The sequence below is a fragment of the Lissotriton helveticus genome, chromosome 9 (assembly GCF_964261635.1).
Source record: "Lissotriton helveticus chromosome 9, aLisHel1.1, whole genome shotgun sequence".
Lineage (NCBI taxonomy): Eukaryota > Metazoa > Chordata > Amphibia > Caudata > Salamandridae > Lissotriton > Lissotriton helveticus.
This window is the reverse complement of record NC_136070.1, coordinates 97,077,720-97,094,569: the sequence shown is the minus strand read 5'-3', so window position 1 is coordinate 97,094,569 and position 16,850 is coordinate 97,077,720. Positions and strand designations below refer to the sequence as shown.

Below are 16,850 nucleotides of genomic sequence, written 5' to 3'. Positions count from 1 at the left end.
CTGGAGCACCTTGTGTGCCTCAGGCAGTGTCTGAAAAGCATTCACTGAATGCAACCCACCCTGCCCCAGTACACTAAAGCCTGTCTGGGGAGGTGCTGGCACCTCCATGGACAGGAAACCTATTGTCCAGGCCTCCCCTGCCGGAGTTTCGTCCAGCAGCAGGAGGTCAGACTCGTGTCTGTGGCACAGCATCCATTTTGTGATGCTGAGGCTCTTTGAAACATTTACCGGGTGTACCAGTGTGTACCTGTCTTCTCCCTCTAGAAGGGTGGAATTCTACCCCTGCTGCCAGAACTGGCTGGTGGGTAGGATTTCAAAGTGTTTAACACCAAACACGACATGTTTTGATGAAGCCAAACCAAAGTTAGCATTTACCGCAAGGTTATAATGCACTTAAGAGTTTATGGTATGGCTATATCATAGTGGTACAAAAGGGGGTGGTGATGGACGGAGCATCTGAATCAATCAAACACTCACACCCAGTCAAAAGATCTGGGTTTAATCCATCACCGTTCTTTAGCCCACTCTGCCACCCCAGTTCAGACATGGCTATATGCAAATCAGTCTGACCCTGAGCCTCATGGGAACAGTCCAGCCCGAACTGCCAAGCCATGTCTTCCCTGGACCGGAAACAAGCTTCCGAGAACCGGTTTCTGGCATTTCAGACTATCTTCAGTTGACTGTGAATCTTCTGACATCGTTGGGTTTCACTATCAATGTGCCACACCCGACTCCTTTGCAGAGGCTCCCTTTCATCGAAATGATCCTGGATACGGTGCATTATTCGGCCTTGCGTCCTGTAGGATAATGCCCCTTTTTTACCTGGTCACCCTCTCGTTTTGCCCACTGGTACTTATGTTCTTGACTGGATGTTCACCGGGTCCCTGTTAAACAGGCCCCAGTGCCAGTGCTCTTTCCCTAAAAAAAATTCAACATGTCCAATTATAGCCCAATTGGCAAAGACTTGCGCACCCTTGTTAGACCCTGGTAAAGTAGCCCTGGTACCCAAAGCATGCGTCCTAATGAGGGTCCCAAAAGGCTGCTGTATGTATTAATCCACCCGATGTGATCACACTAGCACTGCGTGCAGTCTGCCTTTGCAGGATGCATGAAATGGCGTAAACTATTCTGAAAACACGACATTGCACACTCCTGTTTGCAGTGCCCGTGTACACTGCATGTCTTATATATGTCACCCCTACAGCAAGCCTTGGAGCCCTGGGGCAGGGTACATTACATGGGAGGGCTCATCTGCATGGCCAAATATGCCCCTTTGATGTTTAGTTCCATTGACATTGCAAGTGATCAGAAAGCCATGCTAAAGGTACGTACTGGCCAGTGGTCATTAAGAGTTACCCTGCTACATAATTGCTTCACTGAAAATAATGGTGTTGGAAATCAAACACCTTGTCTCAATAAACCTTGTACTCATACCAGTATCAGATTTATTGTGACATACACCCAGAGGGCACCTTAGAGGTACCCACTGTAAACCTACTCTAGTGTGTTGGCTGACTGGTAACGTCCAGCCACCCACCACAGACAAGTTTCCCCCTGTTGCTACCACAGACCTACCCTCTGTAGGTGACAGCCTGCACTCTGAGGCCAAAATCCGTGCCTGCTCCAGCAGAAGGTGTTCACACCTCCTCCAGCAGGGTGGCTAGTGATGTAGCATATCAAGGCCAGAGGCTTCAAAGTCCGTGCCACGTTTGATATGCGACCCCCAGCATCCCCCAGACCTGGGGAACACCACCCCCAGCCCTGAGGCCCTTTTTGGCACCAGAGCAGGCTTCAGAAGGCATGTCACACTTACAGCCTGGGCTCACCCCTGAGGTAGGGCACCTGAAGGTACAGTCGAAGAAGAGTTTTACCATCTTGGTTTTGGTGAAACTAGCATCTCTGGGTCAGGATTATGCCCACTCCTCACTGATTGGCTACTACCCTACATTCCCACAAATTCCCCAAAATTCAGTATTTATAGGTCCCCTTGACATCAGGCAGACAGATTAGTCTACCTGGGAAAAGAAGAAGGAGAAAGAAGAGCAGACATCACAAGAACAGAGGACCTGAACCAGAAATTGGTGCCAAACGCTGCCTGCTGCTGGTACTTTAACAATTGAACAGACCAGACTCGTCCAACAGCTTGTCCAACAGCTGTGCATCCTCCCCAACACTTGGAGGACTGTCCGGTGCTTTGCCAACCATCTAGCATTTCCCTCGGGGTAGAGGAACCGTCTTCCTGCATCTGCAGGCACGAACTGCATCTGTCCGGTACACCATGTTGTTGCTCATTGGGACCACCGAATAAGCAGCACGTCAGGTAGAGGCCTTTGTGGCCCTAGGAGGGCAGCTCTGTCTCTCCACCTAGTTTCGAGACGCTAGACATTCCAGGAACCTTCCTGCACCAAAACCCTGGGTACCAGACGACCTGCATTAACCAAGGTTTGTTTGTGTCCAGTCCAGAAACCACCGCTGAGGAAGACCGACCTGCACGCCGAGGGACTTCAAGGCCAGCGAGGCCCACAATGACAGTGGCCCAGCTGTCCTGTTTTCCCCTCCTCTGCAAACCCCACGACAACTGTGAGAGCCTAAAATGCAAGTGGCCAGCCAGCCAGCCAAACGCCTTTTCACATGAGCCCTACATCCTGATTTCACAAACCCGACTGTGTTCCCTTGTTCCAGATACACTCCTGGTTCAAGCCCTCCTTTTGGTTTGGCCGGACTTGTCCCCAAGTCGACATTTGCAATCTTTTTTTGTTACTGGTACCATTGACTTCAACGGTTTAGTACCCGAGAACACCAACCCATCCAGCACCTCTGCACCCGGACACACCAGGGCAGGTAAACCCAAACTAATGTTGGTTCTTTGGACCTTGATCCCCAGGCACTATAAGCCCAAAAGGGTGTGACCCTACACAGGGTGCAAGTACTGTTTTGCTGTATGTGTCTTTCCTCCCATAGGATAACATTACTATGTTGGGAGGAACATACCTCAAAAACAGTTATTTTACTATTTTATTGTTTCCTTTTAAAATTCCTAGCTTCGAAAGTACTTACCCGATTCCAATGATCTTGGTGTCTAATTATTTTAAAAATCTGTTATTTTTCTAAATTGGTCTCTAATTTCTTTTTGAGTGCTTGTCTCATTTATTGACTCTGTGTGTGCAACAAATGCTTAACACTCCACTTTGATAAGCCTGCTCAATGATGCTACCCTAAATAGAGCACTTGGGATTATTATAAGTATGCCCCTGTAAACCAATAAGGATTGTCTGATCTATTTGCATGGTGTGCCCTTACACTGACACTACATAAACAGCCAGCTTCCCACACCTCCGGATCAGCGAGTCGGTACATTCGGGATATGATCCTAATGTATCTTACCATGCACTGGTACCTCGGCTACATGGGTTTATTGTGGGTTTATTGTAAATAACATGTTATTCTGGTGCATACATTGTAGTTCTACCTACTGCCGATGCTGTACCTGTTGTGAGTGTTTGAGGTTATTTTGATTGCCATTGCTGTCCCAGTCCAGTGTATATACAGAAGCATGAAACCTGCTTCCCTGTTCTGTTACCATTACCTTTCGAAAGCCAAGTCATTATTGTAGGAAGGTAGATCCCTGACTATGGTTGCCCCCAACTTTTTGCCTGGTGTTTTGCTGGTTTTCTGACTTAGTTGACCTGGGGCCCTGCTATTCAGGACCCCAGGCCCACTGCTCTCTCTGTTAAAATGGATTCCATGTACCTTAGGTACATATCTAATTGGATACTGGGTCACCTTATCAGTCCCTGTACAGTGTACCTTAGGTACCCAGGGCATAGGTGTACCCAGGGCCTACCAGGGGCTGCAGCATGTATTATGCCACCCCTGGCTGGCCATCCAAGTCTGACACAACTGGCTGCACGACAGCTGGGGCAAGGTGGTGTAATCACCCTTTGCTTTAGATATAGTATACCTATATCTAACCCTAAAATGGACACATGTATTCCTATCAGTCACTCCTAGGGCAGGCCTTAACAATCCTGAAGGCAGAGTGCGTGGAATAAGGTGAAATGGTGCTCTGGCATGAGCTGAGCCCGTTTGCAGCTTGCGGAACCAAGTCCTAATAGCTGTTCCATGATAACGCATACCATATACTCTTAAGTGCATTATAATCCTCGCGGTTATATGCCAACTCTGGTATCGCTTTATCAAAACATGTCGAGTAAGGTGTCATACGAATTGGAATACTAACCCCTCGCCAATTCTGGCGACGGGGTTAGCATTCCACCCTTCTAGAGGGACACGAAATGTATGTAACCTGTAACCCCGGTTGAAGTCAGACATAGCCTCAGCTCCACAAGATGGATGCTGCCACCGAGACACAAGTCTGCCCTCCTGCTGCTGGAACTCCTCCCAGCACAGGAGGCAAGGACAAAGGGTTTCCTGCCAGGGGCGGTGCCAGCACCGTCCCAGACAGGATTTTGTGTATCATAGGTAGGCAGGGCTTTAGAGGAAGGTGACTGCAAGTGGCACCCCGGTGCTCACTGTGCATAGGCCGGCTTGAACCAGTTCCAGGGGCACTCCAGCCCCTGATCTGGGGAAAGCCCGCCAAAGGAGAGGGGTGTAACCACCCCCCTCCTAGTCCCACCCATAGGGCAGGACTTAGTCGCGTGCCAGCCCCCTTTTGCAGGATAAAGGTAGGAGCAGGCCCCCTTCCAAATTAGATCATCTTTGAATCCTGAAACTACTTTCCACGAAAGGAACTCAAGACTTCTTCCTAAGATTTCTCGCTTGTGACTAAGGAGTAGTCACCCTGCAGCAGCAGGCACCAACCAAGCACCGCGGTCTGCTGTAAGTCTCCTCACCGGATCAAGACTGCCCAGCTCGACGAGAACCGGCTTCCCTGGCACCTCTGACCTCTACCTGCATCATCAGCCCAGCTGTGATTCGTGGGTGTGACGAGACCTCGAGGGACCGGCCATCTTCCAAGACTGCACGACGCTTGACCAGCACGACTCCCGAGTGACCCTCGACCGAGTGCTTTGGGGTAAGAGAAGCCCCAACCCTGAGCAGCTCCAGCACCGAAGTTCAGCTCCCCTGCATCCACGAGATCTGCGTGGGGCCCTTCTGCTCCTTGCTGCTCACCGCGTTGTCCAGGTCGCTTGCCCGTTGGCTAGTGGCCCTCTGACGACGAATTTCGACGACAAACACCGCTGGTCTGGTTGCTCCAGACTGGCCCTTGCTCCCCTCCAACAGAGGAGCACCCTGGACCCTCCTGGTCCACTCCAGACGCCATTTTAAGTCCACCGCGTGGGCTTGCATTTGCCAAGACTTGTTGCCCCAATCCTGGGTCCAACGACGTCGACAGCAGATATCTTCGTGGGACAGCTCGCACCTCCATCCTGGTCGCCGACAACGCCTCCTGGTCCGAGAGACTGCAGAGCCCAGCAGCGCCCACTCACCTGGTTGAGGTGACTTCGCCCGGTGCCACTCTGGTGCCCACCTAAATCACTGGCTAGTGATTCAGAACTTGGTCCCCTCTGCTTACAGGTCTTCCTCTTCCCGATCCAGGCTTGGATCCCCAAGAACTTCTTCACTGGTCGCCTGCCAGCAACTTCTTTCTTCAGGCTCCTGGTTCATCAACGAAGAAACCCGACGACATTTGAACCCTATGCAGCCGCAGCCCCTAGGCTAGGTAAACCGAGTACTCCGGTGCTCCAGCGTAGACCAACTCTCTAAGTGTCTAGATCCACTTTCGTTTTTGACCTACCTAGTCGGGTTCGCCCGAAAACACTAACTTTGCTTTTACTAGCCTCCATAGACTTTTTCCCGCCTTACGCGTGAGAGTTCCCACTCTGCACACGACGTCCCTAGGCCTCCTGCTTGTAATCTAAAGGTTCAGTAGTCCAGTCCTAGCGATCCTAAAGCCTATGAGAATAGTTACTTACCTGCTAGTATTTCGCATTCCACTTGTATAGTATATGGTTTTTCGTGCCCCTCGGTCATTTGTGTAAATTGTGCGACTTTAAGTATTTCTTTAAGAGTTTTGTTGTGTGCTTAGCTCCCTGTCTCATAAAGAGCCAGGGTAGTCTTGTTATAAATAAATACAACTTGTGTGGTGTCCTTTCACTTGGTGTTCAAGGGGTATATGTGATGGTAAAACAGCTGGCTTAACACGCCCTCTAGAGTTTAGCCTAAAGACTGCACGTGTCCATGCTACTAGGATAGCTGGTCTATCAGGTTGACTTACAACCAAACATCAATAAGGGTTGTTTGGACTGATACATAGTGTTTACTAGAATAGTGAGCACTGCATATCAGGCCAACTTCTCACAATTATGCTTTCCAGTTCTCGTTTATTGGTTCTCCATAACACATGGATTGTTTGGTATTAGTCAGAAAGCTTAGAACGTATTTATTTGAAATGTCGAAAGATGCACAGTTCACACAGACGCTACCTTAGATGAAGGGGCAGTTCATTGCCTTCTATAGGGCCAGGTAGTCAATCTTTATCATTTAGGCTTAATCATACTTATTAATTCACACTCATTTTCACAATTGGTTTATTGTTTATTTTTAATTGTCAAATTGATGTGTCCTTATTTCTAGCATCCCCATGATATGTAGCATTATTATACTTACAAGGTTGATGATAGTTATGCAGATTGTGATGCTGTTTTACTTTTTGTGTGCATTTTTAGGCAACATGAAGAAACGCCTTTTGATGCCTAACAGGGGTAAGTCTTTTAGGCTTTAGTCAACTTCTGCTACGAGTTTGTGATCTAATTTTTAACTGTTGGCTTTTCTGTTTAGCTTGTTTGTAATTTTGATAAGTAGTGCATGTGTCTGGCTAAACGTAGAGATGATAAGTGTTATGATGACTGTAGTTTGCATAAAGGGGAAAAGGTTGAGAGTCTGTTTCTTAGTAACTTAAAATTTCAGATGGGTGTATGCCAAAAACAATTAAATTATGATCCTATTAGATGCCTTTTCCAAACTGGCAAGCTAGTGTTTATAAATATCCCCATCTCAAAGGTGCCGAGAGAGTAATACAGGATTAAACTAAATGTATCTAATTGGAGCACACACTATAAGGTTCCTTGCATAAGTCTTACTTTCTATTTTTTTTGCCTCGTAAACAAAAAAACGTTGCCATCCCTCAAAACATAGACCGCATGGTAGAAACGTAAGCTGTGAAGAGGCATACATTCCTTTTCCCAACACTGAATATTATAATCTATTTTCCAAACCGTACTTCATTGTTCATATCATTCAAATGTGTTCTTTTAAAGCTACATCTTTAAGAGTAAGAAATGTGGATTTTATTTTTAAATGGGTTACACATTTTGGATTTTGCAGGCATTGTATAGCTCTACTGCAAGAGGTCATTGAGTTACCCGACATTTCAACCTTTTAGTGTAGGTATAAGAATATAGGCTTAGCTGGGTTAAAGCAAGAGGCCAAGCTGGAGTGGCAGGGTAGGACTGTGTCTTTGGTGTGTATTAAAAGTACTATGACATTTTGAACGCCAAGAGTCCAAGACGTTGTAAAAAGTCATGATTTTTGAACTACAAACATGTTTTCCTGCAGATCAATAGAGACACATTATTCACTGTGTTTCGCATTAAAATGCTTGAATGGCTTTGGGAATCGTGTGTGTGTGTGTGTGTGTCTGTGTCTGTGTCTGTGTCTGTGTCTCTCGTTCCCTCACTGAACTCAGCGTAACTTCTCTAATCTGTGTTAACAGACAGTAGTGGTAGTGTTCCTTCTTCTGAAGGACACAGACCTTTTAAGCCTATTGCTGTAATGGGACTTAATACTGATTCCCACCAATCCCAACTTCATTCTAACTTTCCTATAACTGGGGATCTTGAACTTCATCATACCATGAACCTGTATTAAGGTTACCAGCATGTTTGTGGGACATGGATTAACTATTTTGTGACTGTATGGGTGAGTGTCTGAATCCAGTGCACATATGCTAGCTGCACAAGATGGTAATCTTTGTTGCGAAGGCTGATGTTATCCTTTTGGATAGTCCAGTCTACAGAGATGTTACTGGTTAAAGTTACGGCCAAGGTCCAATGGTAGTCACCAGTAGGCCACCTTCCTGGGGATCGTTCTGTGTACACTTGCTCCATAGGTGCTCATACTACAAATATATTTTGAGCCTAACCAGTGGTTCTCAAGATTCAGACCTCTACCCATGAACTATTACCTAACCGACACCTTCTGTGTACTGGCACACCAGTTAGCCACTGAAATCTGGACTGTCTTAGATGCACATGTACCCCTCCACTATGCAGCAGTGACCGGTGCTCAGGATCACCCCCAAACCACTTCTAGGATTCCCTGGAAGCTCTTAAAGAAAAAAGCTTGGATGGTAGGATCCTGTTGGTTTGAGTGCTGAGTTTTTGACTCTGAAAGGAGAGTTGTACATTCTTCCAGTTCAGACCTCTGCCACCAATTTCTGCCATTGACACAGCATGCCTGACTTATCGTTTGCAAATATTTCAGTATTTATTTCTGTTGGATTTCTAACTTCTGCATCGTAAGATCCTCATTGAGAGTCCCCCATTTTGAATATTATCACCTCTGGCTGGGTCCTTGGAACATTTTCTTCGTATATTACCGTAAATTTAGTATAATGTAGTCGGAAGTAGGCACCCGATTGTTAGTCGGAGGCACTGCCTCAATATAAAGACTGTACAGCTTTTCTAGCATATTTACTAAGCGTAAAACCCTTTTAAAACTGCATTAAGACCACAATGTCGCACCTTGCTGAAGATATATGCAATCATACACTAAATTACACTTTTACCTTCTGACTTGATCCATTTGTTCGCCTGTCTTTGATCTAAAATTTGCCTATTAGGGACCAACAAATATCTAAAATAGTTGCCTTCTGTGTGAGCGAAAGGTACAAATTCCATTGCACATTTTTGGAGGAGAGATTTTACTTCCTGATCCTAAACCGATAGCAAGTGGTTCAGTGCTGGTTTTAAAGGGATTGGTGGAGGGGGAGCATAGCTGCCTGCACAAATGTTATTGTTGTCTTCCGGGGGATCCTTATTAATAGTCATAAGCACTGAATTTTCCCACTTATGAGCGGGATCCCAGAGCACTTTGCAAAATGTGTTAAAAAGGCAGATATGAAAGAAATTTAACAAATAACTGTCACAAACCTCTCCTTTAAAATGGAAGAAACGCAGGTCCATTGTAAAACCTAGGCTATACAGCCAAAGCATTAACCTAACACTACCTTTAAGGGTTCACACTTGCACCAGTGTCCCATCATCTACTGGGTGACCTAGTTTATTTTTATGTAGATGAAGGCATAAGCACAAAATCCCTTTCTATGATGATCCTTCTAGCTGCTTAGGGACTTGAGACCAGTGGGCTCTTTCCCGGTGCAGACTCACCATGTTCAAAGTACACAGGAAACGCATTGGGCTGTGCCTCTGTTGCAGGCCTTACCAGTTGTTCTTCCTTCTGCTCAGTCTCCTGTGGCACTGATTCCGGCTCTTCATTTTGATCCAAGATCCAAAGAGTTTGCCCTGTGTCACATTATGCCATAACCAAAGTGCAACCATATGCAAAGAACCACTACCTTCTGGTTCCTCTGCCTTGGCAGAAGTACTTCTGGATGATGGAGTCCATTTTTGCATCAGGCTGATTCAGGGCCAATACTGGTCTATCATAAAACTTCATTTGGATACCGCCAATGGGATTGCCCAAAATCTGAATCTAGCCGTTTGATTGAGGAAGCGAGTTCAGCTGTCACCAAAAGGTCTTGCTGTAGTTTAAGTTGTGAATAAAAACAAAAACGCTCTCAGAGGTTCAAATATCTAGATCAGGTTTAAAGAGAGCAATGCAAGTTCTAAAGCTGTTCTCCTATGCACAAAACCAGAGGTTTATACAAGTGTCCAGAATTCCTTAGCTGTCCCTAACCTCCTTGTAAGTCTCTATTACATACTTTTCCTGGGGTAGCTGAAGGTATTTGAGCTGCCACTTCACTCTCAAGTCTAAGGTTGATCTTTTGGGGATTTTGGAACCTGCCCATTTAACTTTGATATCTCCATTTAACAATGCTATGTTTGACCTAATCTTGGCATCTTTCTCAAAACCATTTTCTGTTCCAGCAGTGATCCGCCCACTGCTATACGCCTGCGCTTGGATACCCTAAGTTCCTAACAAAGCATCCTACTCCCTCAGAGCCTCGTGGTGCAAGCCTCTATTTTTTAAATCAATTCTAATTATTTTTGTTCTACTCCACCTCATAAGAAAAGAAAAAATTGATGCAGAAGGCAAGTAAGGTTTTCCTTAGACACTATCACTGCTCTCCTTGAATTCTGACTGCTTTTTTGGACACATCAGCGACATTCTTTGGGACATGGTGCATGAGATTTTGCTTGCATTGCCTGAGAAGCTGAATAGTGGTTCCTCATAAATGTTCACGAAGGACAAGACCCAGCCAAGCAGATTCTTTGTTCATGCCTAAATACCCAGTCATCTATGAAGGATATACCCTAGCTGGGGCGAGATACTTTGGAGAGAAGGCCGATTCTGCTTTGAGGGACTTCAAAATCTGAGTTTACAGCTTGCTATCTCCTGACTCCTAATTATTTAGCATCACAGAAAGATGGAAGTTACTTTAGAGGCCTTTTGTTTTGCCAAATACAACCTGCTCAGCCCATCCAGCAGTTAACACACAGTTGGAGCACTAGAAGTGGTGGTGCACAAGGAGGAGGACAACTTTGATAGCATCAGTCTTCTGCCCCTTTTTCACCATGCAATGTTATGAAACCATTCAAGTTCCCCCTTGAGTGTGCATCTGGGTTCGGTAGAGGGTTGAATCCAACATTGCTTACCCTAGTGATGATCATTTCGGACTTAAGAGTCCTCTGGATGGCCCGGATTGCTTGCTTTCCCTTTTCTGGACACCCCTCTCAATATTCTCCCCTTTATAATAATAATAATAATAAAACCACTTATAGAGCGCTTGGTTACACTAAAAACAGTGTGTCCCCGCGCTAAGAAATGCTACAGCTCCCTGAAGAGGCCGAGGACCGGGGATAGTCTGCGTCCCGGGCTGCAGAGTCAGTTATTCCCTTGGAAAGAGGTGGGTTTTTAGCTTTGATCTGAATATTGTTTCTGAAGGCTCCATGCGTAGGTCAAGGGGGAGATTGTTCCAGTGCTTGCTCGCAAGAAAGCGGAAGGAGCTGCCTCCCATCCTGCTCCTGCGTACACGAGGGATTTGAAACAGCATTGCTCCAGCAGATCTCAGGTCCCGGGTAGGGCGATGTATGGTCAGAAGGTTGCGCAGGTACCTTGGCCCTTTACCCTGGGCAATGCGGTGAGCGAAACAGAGAGCTTTGAACTTGATGCGTTCCTCAATGGGGAGCCAGTGAAGTTTTTGTAATGCTGTTTTGCCGGATGCCCTGCGCGGGAGATTGAGTACCATGCGGGCGGCAGCATTTTGGACGCATTGTAATTGGTGTAAGCCTTTCCTGCTCAGTCCTAAAAGGAGGGCGTTGCCGTAGTCCAGATGTGGAGTCACTAGGGCATGGACAAGAGTCTTCCTTGCACTGATGGGAAGCAGATCAAGAACTTTACGGAGTGTTTTGAGTATTCCAAAACATTTGCCCGTAATTTTGCTGATCTGTTGTTTGAAGGAGAGCTCCGCATCCAACCATATTCCAAGATTCTTAATAGAAAGTGCTGGGCGGGGAACTGCTCCAAGTTCTGCAGGCCACCAGGCCTGCGACCAGGCAGAGGAGGGCTTGCCAACCATCAATAGCTCAGTTTTATCGCTGTTGAGGCGGAGGCAATTGTTATTCGTCCAATCTGCTACCGATCGCATACAATTGGAAAAATTGATGGCATCCTCAGCTTGATTGTTGGAGATGTTGATTATTAGTTGGGTATCGTCAGCATATGTGACGATATCCACACCAAAAGTTTCCACCAATTGGGCTAGGGGTTCCATATATAGATTAAATAGCGTAGGGCTCAGGCTTGAGCCCTGTGGAACCCCGTGTCTCAGTTTGTGAAGAGACGATTTGTGAGGCGGGCAGTGCACTTGGAAACTCCTGTTTTCAAGAAAGGATCCTATCCACTCCAGGGCTGGTCCTACCACTCCCAAATCAGAGAGGCGAGACAGCAGCGTTGAGTGCAGCACGGTGTCAAATGCTGCACTAAGATCTAACAAAACCAACGCTGCTGTCTGCCCCCCATCTGCAAGTTGTCTCAAACATTCTGTGGAGAAGAGAACCGCCGACTCGGTAGAGTGGCCTGCTCTGAACCCTGACTGAGTGGAGTGGAGAAGAGAGTTTTCCTCAACAAATTTCATAAGTTGGCTATTTACTATCTTCTCCACAATTTTCCCACAGAAGGGGAGGAGGGAGATAGAGCGGAGATTTTGTAGCTGGGATATCTGTATATTCGCTTATTTTTCAGGGGTATTACTTGTGCCATCTTCCAAGTGTCAGGCACATGACATTCCTGAAAAGACAAGGTAATCAGATTTTCAATTTGCTCAATCAAACAGTCAATGACTTCCTTGCAGCGATTGAGGGCATTCACATCCAGGGGGGAGCCAGACTGAATGCTATTAATTATAGTGAGCAGGTCAGCTCTCTCAGGGACGAAAAATTGAGTCAAATGGATCTTGGTGGCAGAGGCACTTCTCACTACCACCTCTCTAGTAGGTGAATTCCCTGTAAAGGTGGCATGTATTAAATCTACTTTTTTTGTGAAAAAGTCAGCGATATCATCGCACAATTTATTGGTGAAGATGTCTTGGGCCACAAGTCTGGATGGAGTCGTAAGCTCTTTGTAGATCACAAAGAGTTCTTTAGTAGGATTTTTTGCAGATTCAATACGTCCTTTAAAGTCCTTTTAGCTGTTCTTACAAGTTTGTGATAGATTCTTAATTCTTTCTTGTAGTTCAGCGTGTCCACTGGATTATAGTTTTTCCGCCAACTCCGCTCAGCCTTTTTACATTTGGCTTTGGCTTCTGTAAGTTATTTCGAGAACCAAGGGGCAGTTTTCACTTTCCTGATGGGGGGTTCACACCCTTAGCCAGTATGTTCTCTAAGGATGTGCTTATGTTGATTGCCAAGAGAGCACAATTGAGATTGCACTCAGTGGCTAAGCTACAATGTGTTGTAACCCCTTGATGCCCAATAACAACTAACAGGAGTTTCATCACAATTCTAAACCTCAGGTTACTGAACGTGTTCCAGAAGAAGGAAAAGTTCATTTTAGTTCTGCAGTCCCACTGGAGGTATCTTTATTTTGTAGTGATATAACACCATATTCGAGGCATGTGTGGCTTTAGGTATACATGCTCTGCATACTCCTGCCATTTAATGTTGGGCTTGGATGTTTGTTGTTTTTCTTTGGAGATATCTTCTTAAGTCATGAGGTTGTGTGACTCAGTCTCTTGTTGGTAATGATCTTGGTAATCGGTTCCATTGCTGGATTGTTTTCTTTCTGCCATCAGGTTTGGATGTATGTTACCATTTTAAAGATAGACGCCGGCACGGTGTTCTCTTTAGGGCCGTTTCCTTGCCCTAGGTGTTATTTGCTATTTTTGACTCCCCTTCTCATTGTCTCAATGTGTGCGGCTTCATTCGGGCGGGAATAGGGCTGACTTCGAAACACTCCCCTGCACACAAATGTTGTGCGCATGTGGAAACACCCAAGACTACTTCGGCCTAGAGGGGGAACACCAACTGGAACTTTCTGCTGACAAGGAGGAAGCCTTCTCGCCCGAAGGAAGTTCTGACTCTAACCTGGAGATCGAAGCTTTCCCACCTGCTCCAGCTAGTAGTAATTACAGTTCTGCCTCCTCTATCCCCTCAACACTGCTTGCACTCCGAACAGGCACCCATCACCCAAGGGTGAGACAGCCACGCTTGAAGCTAACAAACTGCTTCTGGGCCACAACTGCCTTCGGACCATGGTCGGACCTGTACTTCTGCTGCGGACTCCACTCCCATCCGTGGCTCGGCTTTGAAAATGATTCCCTCCGCATGGGGCTACATCCAAGGCACATATCAGGGTAACAGCTTCAAGGGTAGAGGCAAGGGCGGCTTTCCTAACAGAACTGCCCCCACCAAGCAGTTACTTGCCCCACCCTCCTCTCGTTGTATTACCAGAACCTGACTGTTTAAAACCAGTGGCGACCTAGTTACCTGGGTCTCCACAACATGACTGCTGTATATTGCCTACAGAGTCAGGGTGGCACTCGCTCTCCCCAGCTTTCTCAGCTAGCCGGGACCATTTGGCGGTGGGCTGTCCACCACAGGATTAATCTGCTGGCTGATTACCTTCTGGGGGTGGACAACAACGTTGCAGACCTCCTTAGCAGGATGCAACAAGAGTGGAAACTTTACTCATGAGTCCTCCTGCCATATTTACGGCTATGGGAGTTTCCCGACATGGACCTCTTCACCACGACAGATAAAGCAAAATGCCCAAACTTCAACCCTAGATTCCCATGCCCACCTACCATGGGGAATTCTCTGTGGGTGAACTGGTCAGTGATATTTGCCTACGCTTTTCAGTCTCCCTCTCCTGTTTATGGTTCGTAGACTTCGACAAACCTCTCTCACGGTCATCCTGGTGGCTCCCAGCTGTGCCAGATGGCCATCGTTCACCACTCTCATTGAGGTCTCGCTTGTTCGACACAAAAGGCTTCACAACAGTCTGGACCTTTTCACGCTCAGGCACCCCGAACTCAGGAGACTTAATCTTGCGATCTGGCTCATGAAGCATTAGAGTTTGGTTACCTCAACCCACCTTCAGAGTGCATAAACGCTGCCAAGTGGAGAATATTTGTCTCTTACTGCATCGCAAAACGCATTGACCCTTTAGCAGCTAATAACCAGAACATTGTCTGCTACGTACTACACCTACAAACCTGTGGCCTAGCCTTCAACTCCATCAGGCTCCGCTTATCTGCTGTGGCTGCTTATCCCCAAAATAGGCAACACATTTCCCTCTTTAAGCTTCTAGTCATCACAGCTTTTATCGAGTGCCTGAGAAGGGTCATTCCGATCCAAGAACCCCTGCCCCAGAGTGGAATCTCAGTATCGTCTTTACAAGACTTATGGGTCCTCCATTCAAGCACCTCCATTCATGCCCTCTCCAATTCCGCTCTTGGAAGGTGGTGTTCCTTGTTGCTATCATCTCACTCAGGCCAGTCAGTGAGCTAAAAACGTTAACATTGGAAGAACCTTTCTTTCAAGTTCATAGAGCCAGGGTTGTCCATCACACTTACTCTAAATTTCTTCCTATGTCTCTCCATTCAACCTTAGTCAGTCTATAGAACTCTGTTTTCTATCCTCACCCCGACTCAGTTGCAGAACGGGCCCCTCATACCTTAGATGTTAAGCAAGCCCTAATGCACTATGTGGATAGGTCAAAAGCTTTAGAAAGACTCAACAACTCTCTCTTTTTCCAAACCTAACAAGCATTTGCAATGCAATAGGTCGCACGTTTATACAAGTTTAAGCTATTGGCATTGTAAATGACACTGCCTTTTATTTATGTTTCAAAATCAAAAATAAAAGGCATTGTTATTTGCAATGTTAATAGCTCAAACTCGCGTAAATGCGAGACCTATTGCATTGCAAATGATTACTTATTGATTACCAAAAAAGGGGACACTGTTCCCAATGCAGGGTGCAAAAAGTCACCATTGCATAAGGGTGCTAATGTCACCCATATATGAAAGAAAAGGGGAGAAGAAACAGAGTCCCTAGGTAAGGGGACCCACAGAAAACAGGGAAAACATTTTGTGTCCTCTGTTGCCCTCACACACCTCGAAAGGTGTCATGCTTCATCATCGGGCAGTTGCTCCTCGTAGGGCTGGCGCAGCAATCCCCTACGGGTCCCCCCGAAGGGTCTCTTTATCGGAGATCTTTTGTAGGACTGCCGGATGGTGCATGCGGGTGTGCCGGGAGGGTTGTGTGTGGTGGGTCAATAGGGTAATAAAATGCGTGCTAGTGTGAAGTGAAATTTATAATGGGTAACAATGCAGCAATTGTTCTAGTCATGTACCCTGAGCAGACTTAACTGCTAAATAAAATCTAGCCCCAGTGGCATACTATGCCTGGGTATAGAGACATAGGTCAACATGTTTCGCGCCTCGATATTGGGCGTCCTGTGTCTGTTTGTTAACTCCCGTTGGTTGGTTATTTCCACAGCCCGGTTTTGTGGGTGAATCCATTGCCTGGCGCCAATGGCTCGTTCCCCTCAATATAACGAGGTGAGCTTGTTTCAAGGCAATACATCTCTAGGGCACTGACTCCTTGATAAGATTTGCAGAGCACTATGACATAGAGTGTTTGAGATACCTTGTTACAGAATATAGGGTTACAAGTGGGTCCTACAACATCCCCACACCCCAATATTTTCCTGGTGTGAATTTGTGTCTCATGCGCCTGTTATCTTTGATCATTTCATGTTTGCATGTGCACACAGTGGTGGCACATGATGTGGCATCAAGGTGTTCCTGGTGCTCAAATTTGGATTTGATTTGAATTCAAATTTAATTTAAATGTATATTCTATTTTGTTCTTTCCTAGGTACTGACCAGGAGCGGTTACAAACATGCAGCTGTAGCCAGATGTTGGGCATACAGGTTACTGCCCGCCCTGATCGATTATGAGGGTATTTTTAATCCATTTATCACGTGCACTTTACAACTTTTAATTCTGGTCCTGACGAAGCGCCAACGACCCTTAAGGCGACGCAGGCGCGAAACATGTTGACCTATGTCTCTATACCCAGGCATAGTATGCCACTGGGGCTAGATTTTATTTAGCAGTTAAGTCTGCTCAGGGTACATG

The 16,850-nt window shown here is 46.3% G+C and overlaps 1 protein-coding gene across 6 annotated transcripts in view; it reads left to right on the top strand.

Annotated features, from left to right (window-relative positions):
* Positions 1 to 16,850, top strand: part of MTA1 (metastasis associated 1) — a 761,697-nt gene that overhangs the window by 595,574 nt on the left and 149,273 nt on the right. For all 6 annotated transcript variants that reach the window (XM_078659566.1, XM_078659564.1, XM_078659562.1 and 3 more), the window contains exon 17: positions 6,690 to 6,725. In XM_078659566.1, the coding sequence (XP_078515692.1) occupies positions 6,690 to 6,725 (36 nt within the window). The remainder of the gene's footprint in view (positions 1 to 6,689; positions 6,726 to 16,850) is intronic.